General features: G+C 50.1%; 2 protein-coding genes across 2 annotated transcripts in view; both read left to right on the top strand.

The window, feature by feature from the left end:
- The window catches only part of LOC118537057 (serine/threonine-protein phosphatase 4 regulatory subunit 1-like), a 79,714-nt gene extending 77,747 nt beyond the window's left edge, over positions 1-1,967 (top strand). Inside the window, exon 20 of the mRNA XM_036094394.2 lies at positions 9-1,967. Within this exon, the coding sequence (XP_035950287.1) occupies positions 9-166 (158 nt within the window). The 3' untranslated portion in view covers positions 167-1,967. The remainder of the gene's footprint in view (positions 1-8) is intronic.
- An 866-nt stretch (positions 1,968-2,833) lies between these two features.
- ANKRD60 (ankyrin repeat domain 60) lies at positions 2,834-12,385 on the top strand. Its single transcript, XM_036094457.2, has 4 exons — positions 2,834-3,221; positions 8,003-8,133; positions 9,686-9,851; positions 12,084-12,385. Exons 1-4 carry the CDS (start codon positions 2,834-2,836, stop codon positions 12,383-12,385), a joined length of 987 nt encoding a protein of 328 aa, XP_035950350.2.
- The last annotated feature ends 2,320 nt before the right edge of the window (positions 12,386-14,705 follow it).

Raw genomic sequence — 14,705 nt, 5'->3', positions numbered from 1 at the left:
CTCTTTAGCGTACTTGAGAAATGCCGGTAACCCTCATCTTCAAGTCGTTGAAGAGACCGTCCTGGCTCTGCAGTCAGACCGGGACCCAGATGTGTCCTTTTTTGCCGCCCTGGAGCCAAAGCGGCGGAGCACTGCAGACAGGCCTGTGCTGGAGGAACGGAATTAGCCGCCCCGGGATCCCGCAGACCGCTCACCCCCGCTTGTCAGGGGTCTGACTGTGCCACACCTGCCGAGGGAGGAAAGATTTCTGAAACTTTGAGGCCGGGCACTCACATGACCCTTTCCCATCCGCAGCCCCAGGGACTGCACCTGGGACGGGCACCACCCTCGGCGCCCCTGCCTGCTGAGGGACGCCCGCGACAAGGTGGTAGGCCCGGTGGCGAGCTGGGCACGGGGTCTCCATAGCGTCAGATCGCCTTCTCCATGACAGACTGACTATGCTATTTAAAGCCCCCTTCCTCCCAAAATAAAGTAGTTTATTAGGAGCTTTTAAGTCTTTAAGAGACTTGCATATTTGGCTTCCCTCATGCTTTCCTGTAAAATATAGTTTATGGTATTGCATTTTATTTTTAACTGAAATAATGTACATATGTAAATAACTCCTGACAGGAAGAAAATATATTAACGTAATATTAGCCTCCTATCAGTGAACAGAACAAATACATCATTTAAATTTATGCTCCACTTTGAATTGCTGCAAATATAGCCCAATTTGTTTACTTTTGAAAAATGTGATAGTTAAGGAAATCTACTAAAGAATGATTTATGGCAGTCTTTCTAATGTTGTACTTTTGTATAAACTGTACTTGGAACTTTTCCTCAGGCACTTGTCCCTCCCCTTCTTGCGGTGACTGTATCCATAAAGCTGTACTGGCCTTTGACAGAGGCAGAAAGTAGAAAGATTTTTCATTCTTACATGGATTTATTATCCTACGTTTAAGAATGCAGGAGGGAAATTGATCATTGAGATGCACGGATAGTGACTTTATAGCTAATGCTTTAGAATCTTTAACAGAGACTAGGAACCCACAGTTCTGATCAGTCCATATACTTGTCAGGAGTTTGGGGGTTAAATTATGACACTCTTCAATTTGACTTAAGTACACCGAATTTAGATTTCATGCTTTTAAAATTTAGACTAAGATGCTCTAGAACTTAAACAGGGTTTTTGTGAATAATTTGAGATTCTATAAACGTTTCATTAAATTCTGTATAACATGTAGGCTCATGTTATTTTTCTTGCTTCTATTTTTAATCTTCTTGAAAGCAGGCATAAAGGAAGGAAGGAGTGGCCCATTTGGGGTTCAAGAGCTGGCCGCAAAGGGCATGTTGCTATTGCCATTCTTTCCTTGGATCTTTTTCTTGTCTGTCTTGTCTTTTCTTTCTCCCTTTTTTAAAAATAAAATTTCTGGAGCTATATATTGAATTTCCTGGTATACAGGATGTTGTCCCCCTCCCCCAAATTCCACTGAGCTGATTCTTTAAAAAGAAAGGAAGGAATCTATACTGTGCCAAAGAAAATAAGGTACATGTGTGAGAATTTCAAATTGTAACCCAGGGTAGCATTTGGGCAACTCCCGCAGAGTGTGAGCTAATAAATTGTGGCGGCTACGTATTAAGAGAAACAAAAATCAATCAGTCCATTTTGTGTTCAATACTTGCCTAAAGTAAATAGATGGAGACATTGTTTTGCTTCAGTAACAAACAATTTTTAATTTTTTTATTGTCTAGAAATTGCGATTGTCGTATTGTTAAAATCTGTTGACCTGGCGGCAAGTAGAATTATTCACCTGGAATTTTGTATTCTGTGCAGAGCTTCACTTTCCATTAAGGAGAAAAAAAAACCTCAGTCTGTGTTGCGATGTGTAGAATTTGCATGCTGAAACAAATGTGCTTGTAGAGACTCTGGTAAAAAAATCCAACCTTAAAAAGTTCAGCTTATACACTAAAAATGGTCTATAACTTAATATGAATGCCTTTCCGGTGCAAAGTTTTGTTTTTGTTTTTGTTTTAAGACTAATTTCTCTGCAAAAAGTATGTTTAAGGCTCACATTTTATTCTTCTTTTGTAACAACTGAGATTTTTCTGATGTGGTTCTGCCCCCCTCCTCGCCTTCCTTTCTCTCGTGCTCCTTCCCCCATCACTACAGCTCTTTGTGTATTAATTGTTCCTAGGTGTGGGGTGCTGAGTGTTTGTGATTTGATCATCACACGTAAGCTTCCTGTGTACTTGAACACTCTGCCTCCTCTTGGGTGAATTAATGGAAAAGCACGAGATGGGTTTCTCACAGATGGAGCTCCCTTGAAAGGCATCTTAACAATGGAGCCGGCTCAGCCTCGCGCCAAGTGGACGTTTCCCCCTTGCTGAGTGTTTTCATCAGCACCTTTCTCCCTCGGAGAATTCGAGAGCGTTTTCAGAACTGATGGGTTTTCATGGGGCTCTGCAGACCCTCACGAAGGCCCGGCTCCCGCTTCCGGAGCGGCCTGAGCGCCGGGCCCAGCTCCGTGGGGCTTTTCACCGGTGCCAGAAATAGGATCGTTAAGCACGGCCGCAGACCGCACCTGACAACCCCGGACGAGGCATGCCGGGAGGGTGTAGGGCGATTCACTCCAGGCCGGAGGCCCTGAATTTTGCAAAGACTGTATTGCAAACGGCGGGGGCCTGGAGGGGTCCTCAGGGCTGCCAGGTTACAGTTAGTGACCCGGAGAGCAGCTTGGAGGCTCCCGGGGCCGTCCGCGGGGCTCTGCCGGGCGCGGGGCGGGGGGACGTGGTGACGCGGGGGGGCCGTGCTGCGGGGGGGGCCGTGCGGCGGGGGGCCCTGCGGCGGGCGGCCATGCGGCGGGCGGCGGGCACGGCGGGCGGTGGCGGAGCGCGGCGGGGGGCGCCGCCGGGGGGCGCCCTGGGCTCTGACCCCGCGGCGGGCCGGCGGTGGGGGCGGGGGGCGGGCTCAGCCGGCCCGCGGCCCCTCCCCGTGCAGCCCCCGGCCCGCGCCCCCGGCCCGAGCGGCGTCGGGTCCCCGGAGGCCGCGAGTCCGGCGCTCGACTTGGCCCCGGACGCCTCCCCAGAAGCCTTCGCCATGCGGGTGCTGCTGGAGGAGACCGGGGAGATGTTCCAAGTGACAGACTGCCGCAGCGACATGACGGTGCGGGAGCTCAAGGAGGAGCTGGACCTCACAGTCGGCATCCCCTTGCACCTGCAGCGGCTCCAGTACCTGGACCAAGGTGACCCCTGCCCACCCCCTTCCCTCCCACGTGTATGGCCTCCACTGGGGCGCCGGGTCCCCTTCTGACCCTGCAGTCCTCGAAGGAACCCCTCCCTGCCCGCGTGAGGACCCCCCCAACCCCCAGGTGTCAGAACAAACCCCACCCCACCCCCTGGAAGCCCCAGATGGAAAAGCCAGCCCAGGCCACGAAAGGAACTTCCCAATCCCGACAAACCAGGTTCACATTAGACCTCAAATCTCAAGGCACACCCTGTCCACAGCAAGACCCTAATCCACAAATCCTGCCTGTGTCAGGACTCTGGTCCCAAAGCAAGCTGTCTAGTCAGACCTGCCAACCCTGAGCAGATCCTGTCCATGTCAGGACCCCAAATCTCAACAAAGGCGCTGCTGCCTCAGCAAAACCTCTCAGACCCTCAAGCTGCCCTTGTATTTATCAGAGACCCAAATCCCAAAGCCAACAGGGTCCACATAAGACCAGAAGCCTGAAACAAAGCCTGTCCTCAGTGGGACCCTACAATCTAGGGCAAACCTTCCCATGTCAGGACCCCAAACTTAAAGTAAACTTCCAAAAACCCATGTTGGACTCATAACCCCCCCAGTCCTCCAGCCAGCCATATCCACACAAGGATGCCAAAGCCTGAAGCAAACTGTGCCCAAGACTGAACCCCAAATCTCCAGGGTAATTACAACTACCTCAGAACCCCAAATTCTCTGGCTACTGTGTCTACACAAGGATGCTAAAGCTCAGAACAAACCATGCCCACTTCAGGACCCCCAAACCCAGGGCAAATCTACCTAGGACTAAACCCCAAATCTCCAGGGTAACCAAGACTACCCCAGAACCCCAGATCCTCCGGCAGCCATGTCCATACAAGGATGCCGAAGCTCAGAACAAATTCTGCCCACTTCGAGACCCCCAAACCAAGAACAAACTTGGCCAAGACTGAACCCCAGATCCCCAGGCTAACCATGTGACCCTCAGAACCCTGAATCCTCTAGCAACCATGTCCACCGAAGGACACCTAATGCCTGAAACAAACTGCCCACCCCAGGACCCCGTATCTCTATGCCAACCATGCCCATGTTTGAACCCCAAATAAATCCCCCAAGCTACCCCTGCTTGCAACAGAAACCTGAATCCCAAAGCAGATTCTACCCAGATCATGACCCTAAATCCCAGAGCAGACAAACCCATTTCTGAGCCCCCAGTCTCTAACTAGCCACTTATGCATCGAAACCCCAATCCATTGGCCATCTCTAAGTGAGGATGCCAGAACCCAAAATGAACTCTTCCCACATCTGGAAGCCAGTTCCCAAGCTCACCATGACCACGCCAGAACACCAATCCCAAGCAAAATATCCTCATAAGGTCTCCAAAGCATGAGACAAACTTTGCCCATAATAGGACCCCAAAACTCACACCAAACATGCCCATATCTGAACCCTAAATCTCATGGAAACCATGTTTAAGCCAACCATACCCATGTAAGGAAGCCAGAGTTCAAAGCAAGCCTTGCCTACATGAGGACCTCAAAACTCGAAGCAAGCTCTACTTGTATTACACCCCAAATCCCTCAGCCAGCCTTATCCACACCAGAACCCCAAGCTCTAGACCAAATCTTGCCCATCGCAGGACTCCAAATCTCAGAGCAGAACCTGTCGCCACCAAACCCCCCAATTCCCAAGGGCTGACCTATCCGATTCCTTACACTCAGTGGCTGCAGTACCTAGGACTACATTAGAACCCCAAATCCCAAAACAAGTCCTGCCCATTCAAGGACTCCACATCCCCGAATAGACCCTTCCCATACCAGGATCCCCAAACAGAAAGCAAACCTTGCGTTCATCAGAACCCCACATCCAGAGCAAACTCTGCCCTTGTCAGGACCCCAAATCTCAAGGCAAACCCTACCCACATTTGAACCCCAAATACTGGCACTAACCCAGTTTGTATCAGAACCCCGAATCTCAAGCAGTGTTCTTGTCCACGTCAGGAGCTCAAAACTAGCCCAATCGGAATCAGAGCCCAGCACCCAAAGCTCACTGTGGCTAAATCAGGACCCCAAAGCCCCCTATCCAGACAGATCCCATGTGGGTGGCACCCAGTGGAGGGCGAGGACTCTAGAGCCCCATCTCTGTCCATCAATGTCCATCCCTCAGCCTGAGGGACCTGGCTGTCCTAGTCCCGATCCCTATAATATTTAGGATGTGAGAACAGGATCAAAGCCCCTGGGCTCCATCATCTCCCCACCCGGTTGAAATCAACGCAAAAATACTTCAAGAAAACGGACATATAAAAAACTCTGTGGGCTGCAGCACAGAGGATGTGAACAGCGATGTTGCAGAGACACTGCCGTTGTACTGCAGGGCCGGGAAGCGATGGAGACAGGCAGAGATCTGAGAGCAGCCTGTCTCCACAGTCTCCGTCCCCCCAGACACTGCCCTTCCGGGGCTCAGCTTCCTAAGCTGCAACGCAGAGCCTTTCGGCTCTAGAATTCTCAGGGCCAGGTCCCCCTCTAGACAGGGAGGACTTGGGCCAGAATACCTGCCTTTGCTCTCTTTGATGCAAGTTAAGCACCTTCTGTGACATCCTTATTTTGCTATAATGTCTGGAAGATGCTCGGGGGCATTTTTGAGACTTTATTTGGAAAGAAGTTTGTATCTCAAACCCAGTCTCTATTTAACACATTAACGATTGAGCTGCTGAAGGACAGTAAGCATTCCAAAACAAGTAATTCGAAAATTATGTATCCTGAACTACAAATGTCTGGCACCCCTTCTGTTAGTTTATTTTCCCTGATGAGCTGTGCTGAGCCATAAATTCAAGAGAGCTACGAGGCAATGGAAGACACCTAGTGACTTGTACGATGTCACAATCCTCTCGCTCAGCGAGCACTTAGCAACTGGGAGAAGCTTGACCTCTCCTGCCGTTGCAACCCCTCCTGTTGACAGCAAACAAAAAAGGAAAGAAGGTACTACTACGTTGAGAAAAGTAAATGTGGGTTCCTGCCCATAAATAACCCGCTGATGCCTCTTTACCCACCTAAAGGTGGCCAGGGAGGATCACATGAGATAACGTGTGCGTGAAAACCTTGAGAGACACAAATCTAAAAGGGGTGAGCAAAATTCATGGACAAGGGGCGATCTTACACTTTTGTTGTCAACTCTAATAATTGAGCTGGTGATAATTAGTATTTGTGTAAGCTCAAGGCAGTTGCTGCCTGCCTATAAAGAGAGAATGCTCTGATTTCTCGAAGAGAGCTGTTCAGCATGTGTGAATTGCACTCTTGTCTTTCTTAGGGAAACACAGCTTTACTCGATTTTTTTCAAAGTTATTAGGAAGTCAAGTTGTCTTACTGAAGACTACTGATTATCCTCTGTGTTAGAACCACAAATAAGACCCTAATTAACAAATTTGCTAATCGCTATTCCCTGTTCACACCCACCATCTGAAGTTTCTCATAACCACCAAAGGGGGCCAACGGAGCCTAGAGCGACACATGCATGGCACTGGGGGGGAAGGCAGGTCTGGTTGGAGTCCTGGTTTTACTATTTCCTAGGCATGGGAGCCCCAGTTTGCTCACCAGCAAACGGAAATGACAAACCTGGCTCGTCATGAGGATTAAAGAGTGTAGGTGCTTGGGACAGGCACTTAGTAATCCCTCGGTCGTGAATCCAAACAACTCATGAATTCCACTTGGAATAATGGCTAACCTGACCTGGCCAAGTCAAGACTTTACACTTGCGGCATCACTTGTAGAGAAAAGAAATTATGATGTTATTCTTAAGCAAGATTATAGGTGGCTATGTAAGGAAACGTGTGTTTATTTAAAAAGGTAAACTAAAGACAACTTCGCTTAAAATGCTCTAGAGTCCTCTTCTATATTCTATCATCCTGGCAGGCTTTCCCAAAGGGTCTGAACGTATGAAGTGTGAGTAGATCCACTCACCCCATTGTCTCATACGAGTGGAGGGTTGTTCTGGGTGATGACATAAAGGAGTTCTAAGGCCCCAAGTCCACATCATGGTGAATGGCAACGTGACAATATTTACATTACCATAAATGCTCAACTGGGGCAATTTTGTCCCCCAGGGGCCATGTGGCAACATCTGGAGACCTTTTGGATGGTCACAACTAGGTGAGGGTGCTACTGGCATCTGCTGGGTGGAGGCCAGGGACGCTGCTACCACCCTACAGTGCCCAGGGCGGCCCCCACCACAGAGAATAATCCAGTCTAAAATGTCAATAGTGCCAAGTTTGAAAAAAAAAAAAAAACCCTGCTGTAGAGTAGCATTTGAAAGATGCAACAAAGTTTTGCCATTGTTACATCCTTAGCCAACTGTTGACAACACTAACCAGAGATAAGTATTTTAGTTTCGTGTATGACGCACGGAGGTCCATTGTGCTGCGTCTGTAATGTACAGTTACTTCGAGGAGTCCTATTTATAGAGTTCGCCTCATAAAATGACTTTACTGCCTCATGTATTTTTTTGTGCAATAGAACAAGTTATAATTACAGAATTTTAGAAATTGTTGCCTTTTTTTTGGCGGGGGGGGGGGGCGGGGGCTGGCTTCTGTTTGAGCCGAGCCAAATAAATTTTCTAAAAAGCATTAATGACCACAAACAGACTCATATGGAGTCATCAAATGAGATTAGTGCTCAAGGTTTTCAAATGATCTTTGTGATACCCAAGGTCAGATCATCTCTTAAGATAACCAGCGTAATAGTTTATCTTTAATACCCCCTTTTTTTTTAAAGAAAAAATTATTCCCTGTAGGAGTTTTGATGGATGATACTACGTTGAAGTTCCATGATGTTGTTCCTGGTGGAATTATTTCATTATGTATCTGGCATTATGATGGATGGACGGAACTGGTTTTGGCGGCTGTGGAAGGGGATCCCAGTAAGGTGCTTTCATGCTTCTCTAAATGGATATTATACTTCATGAAGCAACCGTAAACTGTGTCTTGTGTGTGTGTGTGGGGGGGGGGATTCAGTCTTTCATGTGAATATTTGAGTAAAAGTTTCAGAGTAGGAAAAAACAGAACTTGGACTCATGTCATAATGATCAAATACTATATTGAGAGTTTCCACTCACTCTTGGGTTTGCTATCTCATGGTATTCACTTATAACCCACCCCCACACGCACACCCCAAAGAAAAAGGAACCAGGGTGGTGCATTTTCTATTCACATGTATATTTTGTAAAGTTGAAAACCTGATTTAACAGTGGGTGAAGGGCTCCGGGGAACTGGGAAGTGCACAATCTAGAGCATGTGATAGGTCAAAAATCCTAATGGGGGTCTGTCCCTCCCCTAAGGTGGAGAGAGCACACACCACTCGATACTCAGCAGGTGCCTACTCTTTTCCAGGCCTTGTGCTTGGCTCTCAGCTGAGCTCTGGGGTGGGCAGCGGGGAGAAGGGAGGAGGAAACCAGGAAACCAGAACATCTATACCCAACAGAGAAGATGGGGGTGGGGGTGGGGGTGGCGCGGAGGGGGGTGAGTGTATGTTCTTCTACAAAGTACATTTGGATGAAAGGCTATGAGCGTGTGAGGAGAGGGTTTACTTCCAGCCAGGAAAGGCTGGCTGCAGGCGGCTTGCGGGGATCAGATCCGGGAGAGGTGGGTGGTCTCTAGGGAGGCAAACCCTGCCTGTGCGCGGGAGCCTTAGAAGGAGGGGTGGGGCATGTCCCAGCTGTTGAGCATCCCCTCCAGGTCCTTCCCTGGGGTCCTCTGCTCCTGGCCTTCCCCTGCCTCCCCTCTGCCACCGGGGACTCGGTCCTGCCTGGGTTTTCTGGCTCTTGCTCTGAACCCGGGGATTCCCTCCTGTCTCCCACACTCTGGGGCTCTGCCTCCCACCACTGCTGCCCCCACACCGGATGCCCCGCATCTGGGATGGAGTTCCTCTCTGCTGGAGCCCGCAGCCTTCCTCTCGTGCTCAGGGCCTCACTTCACCACGAGATGATTATATTATGGGGCTATTTTTCATCCGTGAGTGGAGTTCAGAGTGTTCCAAAAGTTAACGGAGACAATGGGCCCGAAAATAGATCGGAAGGCCAGAATACATCAAGTCTCCAGAGAAGTGCATTCCCCTCTGGGGAGGCCACTTCGTGTCGTCTGGTGTCTTCCTTAATGGCCGCAACCACCTTCCTCTGGACACCCAGAAAAGCTATTTTCTCTCTTCAAAACACCGACAGGAAGAATTTCCTGCCTCCTGAGCCTGCCTGATGGTAAATGCGTATTTCCTGGACATGTATAGCGCGTGGTCAACAATGTCCTCCCCTGGGTGTGTTCCAGCTTCTCAGTTAGGGTTTGCCCCTCTCTGTTCCCATCACGAGCCTTAACTGGGCCTTCGAGCAAACCTCCCCTCAGGAGGGTCCAGGCACCTACCAGCCAGGTGTACCTGCACTTTGGAAATAACTCAGACTCACTGTGTGGACCCCCTTTATCCCGCCTAGCTCTCCTGCCTCGGTGTTGATGAAGACTCGCTCTACCAAACTGCAAATTCGCAGCATTTGGAACACAAGCAGTGGAAGGACTGGATCGCTCAGAGAGCGTTCGTGGCCTTGTACATTACCTCTCACAGAGGCCACTCGGATGCTGTGCGGTACCTTCTAGAACACGGTAATTCTGAGAGACGGATGAGTATGTTCACAAGGTGGGGTCTTCTGTGGGTAGGGAGGACAGAGTGGCTTGTCTTCCTGGGCCCTTCAACAATGGCGTCCTGGACCCAAGTTGTGTCAACCATCAATCATGGTCCCCGTGGGCCACTGGCTCTCTGTAGGGGTCTTAGGACATGCTGAGTAAAGGCTGTTGTCCCCTCTCTTGGCCGGGTCTCAAGAAGATTCTTTCTGTCGTGGGAGATGGAATTTTTGGACACTAATTCACAGGAATAGCCAAAAGAGCTTCCTGGCCTCTTACAACACTGCTGGAGATGTTCCTAAGCTCCCTGTGTTATTTCTGCCCCACCTGAAGTTGGGTTTCTGCCACGGTCTGGGGGCTCTAGCCCCAAGCCACCATCGCTCTCTTGGGGTGTGTGTGTGTGTGTGTGTGTGTGTGTGGCAGGCCGGCCAGTCTCCTTTCTCCATGACTTTGAATTATTTCCCTCAAGAGACCCTTGCCCCAAACCCTCTTTTCATCTCCTCTCCATCCCCGTCTCTCCCCCGCCTTCAAGGACAAGTTGCCCCCTCTCTCTCTGTTGATAGAAGCCTTGGCCTGCATTGTCTCTGAATGTGAGGGCTTGCATGAGATCTGCTGGAGCACACTTTATCTTCCCTGGACGTAGGATATTTTTGGGAAAAGAGGCCCTCAGATTGAGGTGTCGACCATTCCAGAACAATAGACAATGGCCGCAGACTGCCCAGGCCGCCGGCTTCCTCAGGAACAGGAAGAACATGTGACGGACTGTTTGGTCAGGGGTTTGAGGCCCAGAAGGGGGCCTCATCCGAGGGTCTCCCCTATCAGCTTGCCTTCCAATCCAAACCTTTCCTGCCCGCGGTCTTGACCCCGGCCTCTCTCTGCGTCTCTTTGCCTCTTTTCCCACCTCCACCAGGCAAGGTGCAAGCATCCCCGGGGCCGGGGCGGGATGCCTGGCGCTCGCGTGTTGGGTAGAGGTTTTCCTGACTATTCTGCTTCTTCCTCCACTGCTTTCGGCATGCCGCCTGTTGTGGGATGAAATATGGGCTGTTCACAGACCAGCAGTCCTTTAAGCTCATAAAAAGTCATTTTCACTCTGATGGAACTGTGATGTATTTGAAAGCCCCAGTTAAAACATTACAGCCAGCTTTGCAAAGTTTTCTGTCCTTTGCACACAGCCGCTGGAAAGCCGTGCCGAGGCGGAGGCTGGGCGTTAGGAGAACCTATTTAAAACGTTACCTCACCGACCAGCCATAGCTCATAAAAACTGGCTACAGAAATGTCAGCTGCTTGTAATTGAATTGCCTTGTTTTCTGTGTCATGATATTTGTTACCCAGAATTTGATTCAATTCAACAAGTCCATATTGGACACCTGTCATTAGCCCATCCATCTGCGGGAGGCAGTGAGGAATTCAATCGAAGTGAAATCTGTCCATGAGTCAGGCTGCCCGTCGTCTGTCATTTCCCGAGCGCCTGTCTTTTCTAGGCATCGCGCTACGTGCCGGGGATGAAAACAGCAGTGATCAAAACAAGTGTGTTTTCTGCCTTCGTGGAGTTTATGAAGGGAAGTCAGCAAATTATTACAAATAATTAATTCCATGGTCAGTCGTGCGTGGCATGTTCTGAAGATGCAGAATGTCTACTGAGCATATGCGGGGGGGGCGGGATTCCTGGGGAGGGGGGCTAAGGAAGCCTTTCCTGAGGAAGTGTATGGAGGATAAAGAAGGATGGAGTTAGCCAGGGGTGGCGGGGGTGGGGGGCAGAAATGGGTAACAGTGCTGTTAGCAAAGGGAACAGCATGTGCAAAAGGCCTGGGGCGGGATGCAGGAGCAGGGGCTATTTAAGGCATAAAGATAGAAGCCTGGTAAACTTGGAGCGTGGAGGGAGGCGAGGAAGAGCGTTGTGTGGGGAAGGTGGCAGGGTGAGATAGAGCAGTAACGACCTAGGAAATGACCCAAGGGTAGTGGATGCCAGAAATGGGGTTTGAGCAGGAGCGTGCCGTGGGCAGACTGGAGGCAAGGCAGAGCCGGGTGCTGGGACAGTGCAGTGACGCCTCCTCCCTTATGCTTGGTGCTGGGGTCAGGGGCAGTAATTAATTCTCCCAAGCATTCTTTTTACGGCCTCACCCCTCCCGAGCTTCCCTTCTTGAACGTGATCCTGGAGGTGAGGCTCCCGGCCGGGAGGGTGAGCCTCGCTCAGTTAGTCATCTTATTTTACAGGAGCCGACAGTCTCAGCAGAACCCCCATGGGCAGGACAGCCCTGCACGTGGCTGCAGCCATGGGCCGTCTGGATTGTATAAGCCACCTGCTCAAGTACGGTGCCTCCATCAGCGAAAGAGATGACAGGGGGGAGAGCCCCATGTCCATCGCCCGGCGCCTGAACCACAGGCACAGTGAACGGAGGATGTTCCTCTTCTATTGGATGGCAAAGTCGGGGACAAAGGACCCAAAGAACTTGATCACGAACAAGGTTTTTCGCAGGGCGAAGTCCAGGTTTGGCTCCAAGAAGAGCCAAGTTTGACTCCCCCTGGGAACGTTTGCACCTCGAAGCAGACTTGGGTCACTTTTCAGAGTTCAAATTCGGAGTGGCCCCCGGGGAGCAGGAAGCCAAGAAAGCATGGCAATTAATCTGAATCAGATACTCAATTATGGGTCCTGTTTGCAAATGACTTGGGGAGGGTGTTGATGGAAGTAGGTGAGTTTGTGTTCATTCCGTAATCCATTATGGACTGAGCGGGCCTCTGATGCCAGCCGTTAATTTTAAGCTATTTGTACATTGTATCCAATAACGCTGCTTGGGGTGATGAGAGCCAATTACCTTCTCTCGTCTCGCGTCTGGAGACCGTCTAATGCATCAGCATAATAGAAGTAATAGCAATGATGAGGACAGCACTGTTGCTATTGCCCAGAACAAGGACTGGCAAATGTCGGGGAGTCGTGTGCAAGGTGGGCTGCAAATTTCAGTTTGTGAAGCCCGGGAACTGCGTGCTGCATGCTGTCGCAGCTAGTGATGTTCCCGAAGTTTTCCTGAGCCATCTCTGAGGGGTCTGCTGCTGGAATCGGGGCTTGGGGGGTGGGGGACAAGTGAAGCAGAGAGAGCTTGGTTCTCTGGTCACGTCCTCTACCAGGGTGCCTTTATTAGTCTTGGGGAAAGGTGATAAGTTGCCATGGATTTGGGGGAGACCATGTAAAGGATGACGATGAGCTTGTAGACGAGAGAATCAGAACTGGCACCTCTGTCCTCTGGTCCTATCCCCAGGGGTCCAAGCACACCTCTCCCCCGCACCCCTCCTCTCTCCGGTGTTCTCCTTCCCCGCTAGGTCCCCTGATGGCAACGCCATCATCCTTCCTATGCTTAGTTCCAGGCTCTGTAGCTCACAAGGGGCCCGGCCTGCCGTGTGCCTGAGCTGGGATTGGGAGCCAGAGGGGAAGCTGACATGCACAGCCCTGTCTGGAGAGCGCGTCATGAATCAGCTCCAGCAGAAACACGAGCCAAGGGCGGCTAGATTTTTCCAGAGCCTTTTGATAGGATACATTCTGCCTTTTGAGTGTTGACTTGAATTTTTTTTAAACATGGTGGCGTGGTACGGAAGGAGTAGCAGATCTGAAGCACACCTATGGGACGGCCTCCTATTGCCAAACTCTACCCCAGTTCGGTGAGGAAAGGGGCAGAAGCAACTCAGGGCACCTGGAACATTCGCGGCTCAGAAGCCACAGGCTCGAGCGGCCAGGGTCTTGCTGGGTGATAGGTATCGTCCACACTCCCACCCCACAGTTATGTATATTCCTCTAAAGCCCTATATTCTGGCACGACTTCTGGGTCCCGTCTCTGTGACAATGGTCTCTCAACCGTGGAAGTTCTGTTTTCAAAGTGATGGAAAGCAGCCCCGTATCCCGGCTGCCCTTCTTTCCGACACACATCCCGATAACTGGATTCGGCTTTTAAATTAATTGGCCGCATTTCCTGCTGTCATAACAAGGAAGATCCGTGTTGATGATGCAGCTTTACACTTGGTGGACGTGGCCGTACCCCGCGCAGCAATCCGTCTGACAAATAATAGTCAGAAAAAAAAAATAGAGCTCAGCATCAACTGTGTCGAAACTGAGATCTTGTTTTTGGCAGACATTCTCCAAAGTCAGTAGACAGACATTAAATAACCCCATCCATTGGGTCAATTCATTTAGCTAATGAGGTGTGTTGATGGGGCGACTCGGGCACCCTTTTAACTTAACAAGTGGCATTACTCAAAGTCATGTGTTTGCCAGAAGCTTTGCTCTGTTGTCTGTTGTTACCAGAGCCAACTGCCTGACACTTGTCCCCAAAACTTTGCAGGCAAACACCGTATCTTCATATGCCCCTAATTCAATTAAACACTCGGCCAGAAAAGGGGCAAGTTCTAAACTCCGTGGCTGACATTTGGCTCAGTCTGTGACAGGGTCACGTGCACGCTCCTACAGGTCCTGAGGGCTCTTCGTTAGAGACAGTCTTACCATACTATCTATTATATTCAAACAAGCTTGCATCACATACTGAATAAAATATGTCCATAGCCAAAGAAGAGTTGATTTGCAATCGGTCACAATCACATTACATGTCATAGATATTTCATTAAGCATTTTTTTTTTTTTTTGGTGGAGCCAACAGAAAAATTTTTTGTGGGGTCAATTCAAGCATTTTTGTGGGACCCTGAAATCCTTTTAGGCCCAAGGCTCTGGGGATGGTCTTCAGTGTGAATCACTGTGGTCCGTGATCGCCCAGGTGGGTGCAGGATGGGGGGGCTGCCTCTTGGAAGGGGGCTCTGGCTAGTCTTCTGGGTATAATACCCAGCTCTGTTCTCCCT

This window comes from Halichoerus grypus, chromosome 10 (assembly GCF_964656455.1).
Source record: "Halichoerus grypus chromosome 10, mHalGry1.hap1.1, whole genome shotgun sequence".
Lineage (NCBI taxonomy): Eukaryota > Metazoa > Chordata > Mammalia > Carnivora > Phocidae > Halichoerus > Halichoerus grypus.
The sequence above is the reverse complement of the archived record's forward strand: the minus strand, read 5'-3'. Positions and strand labels throughout refer to the sequence as shown.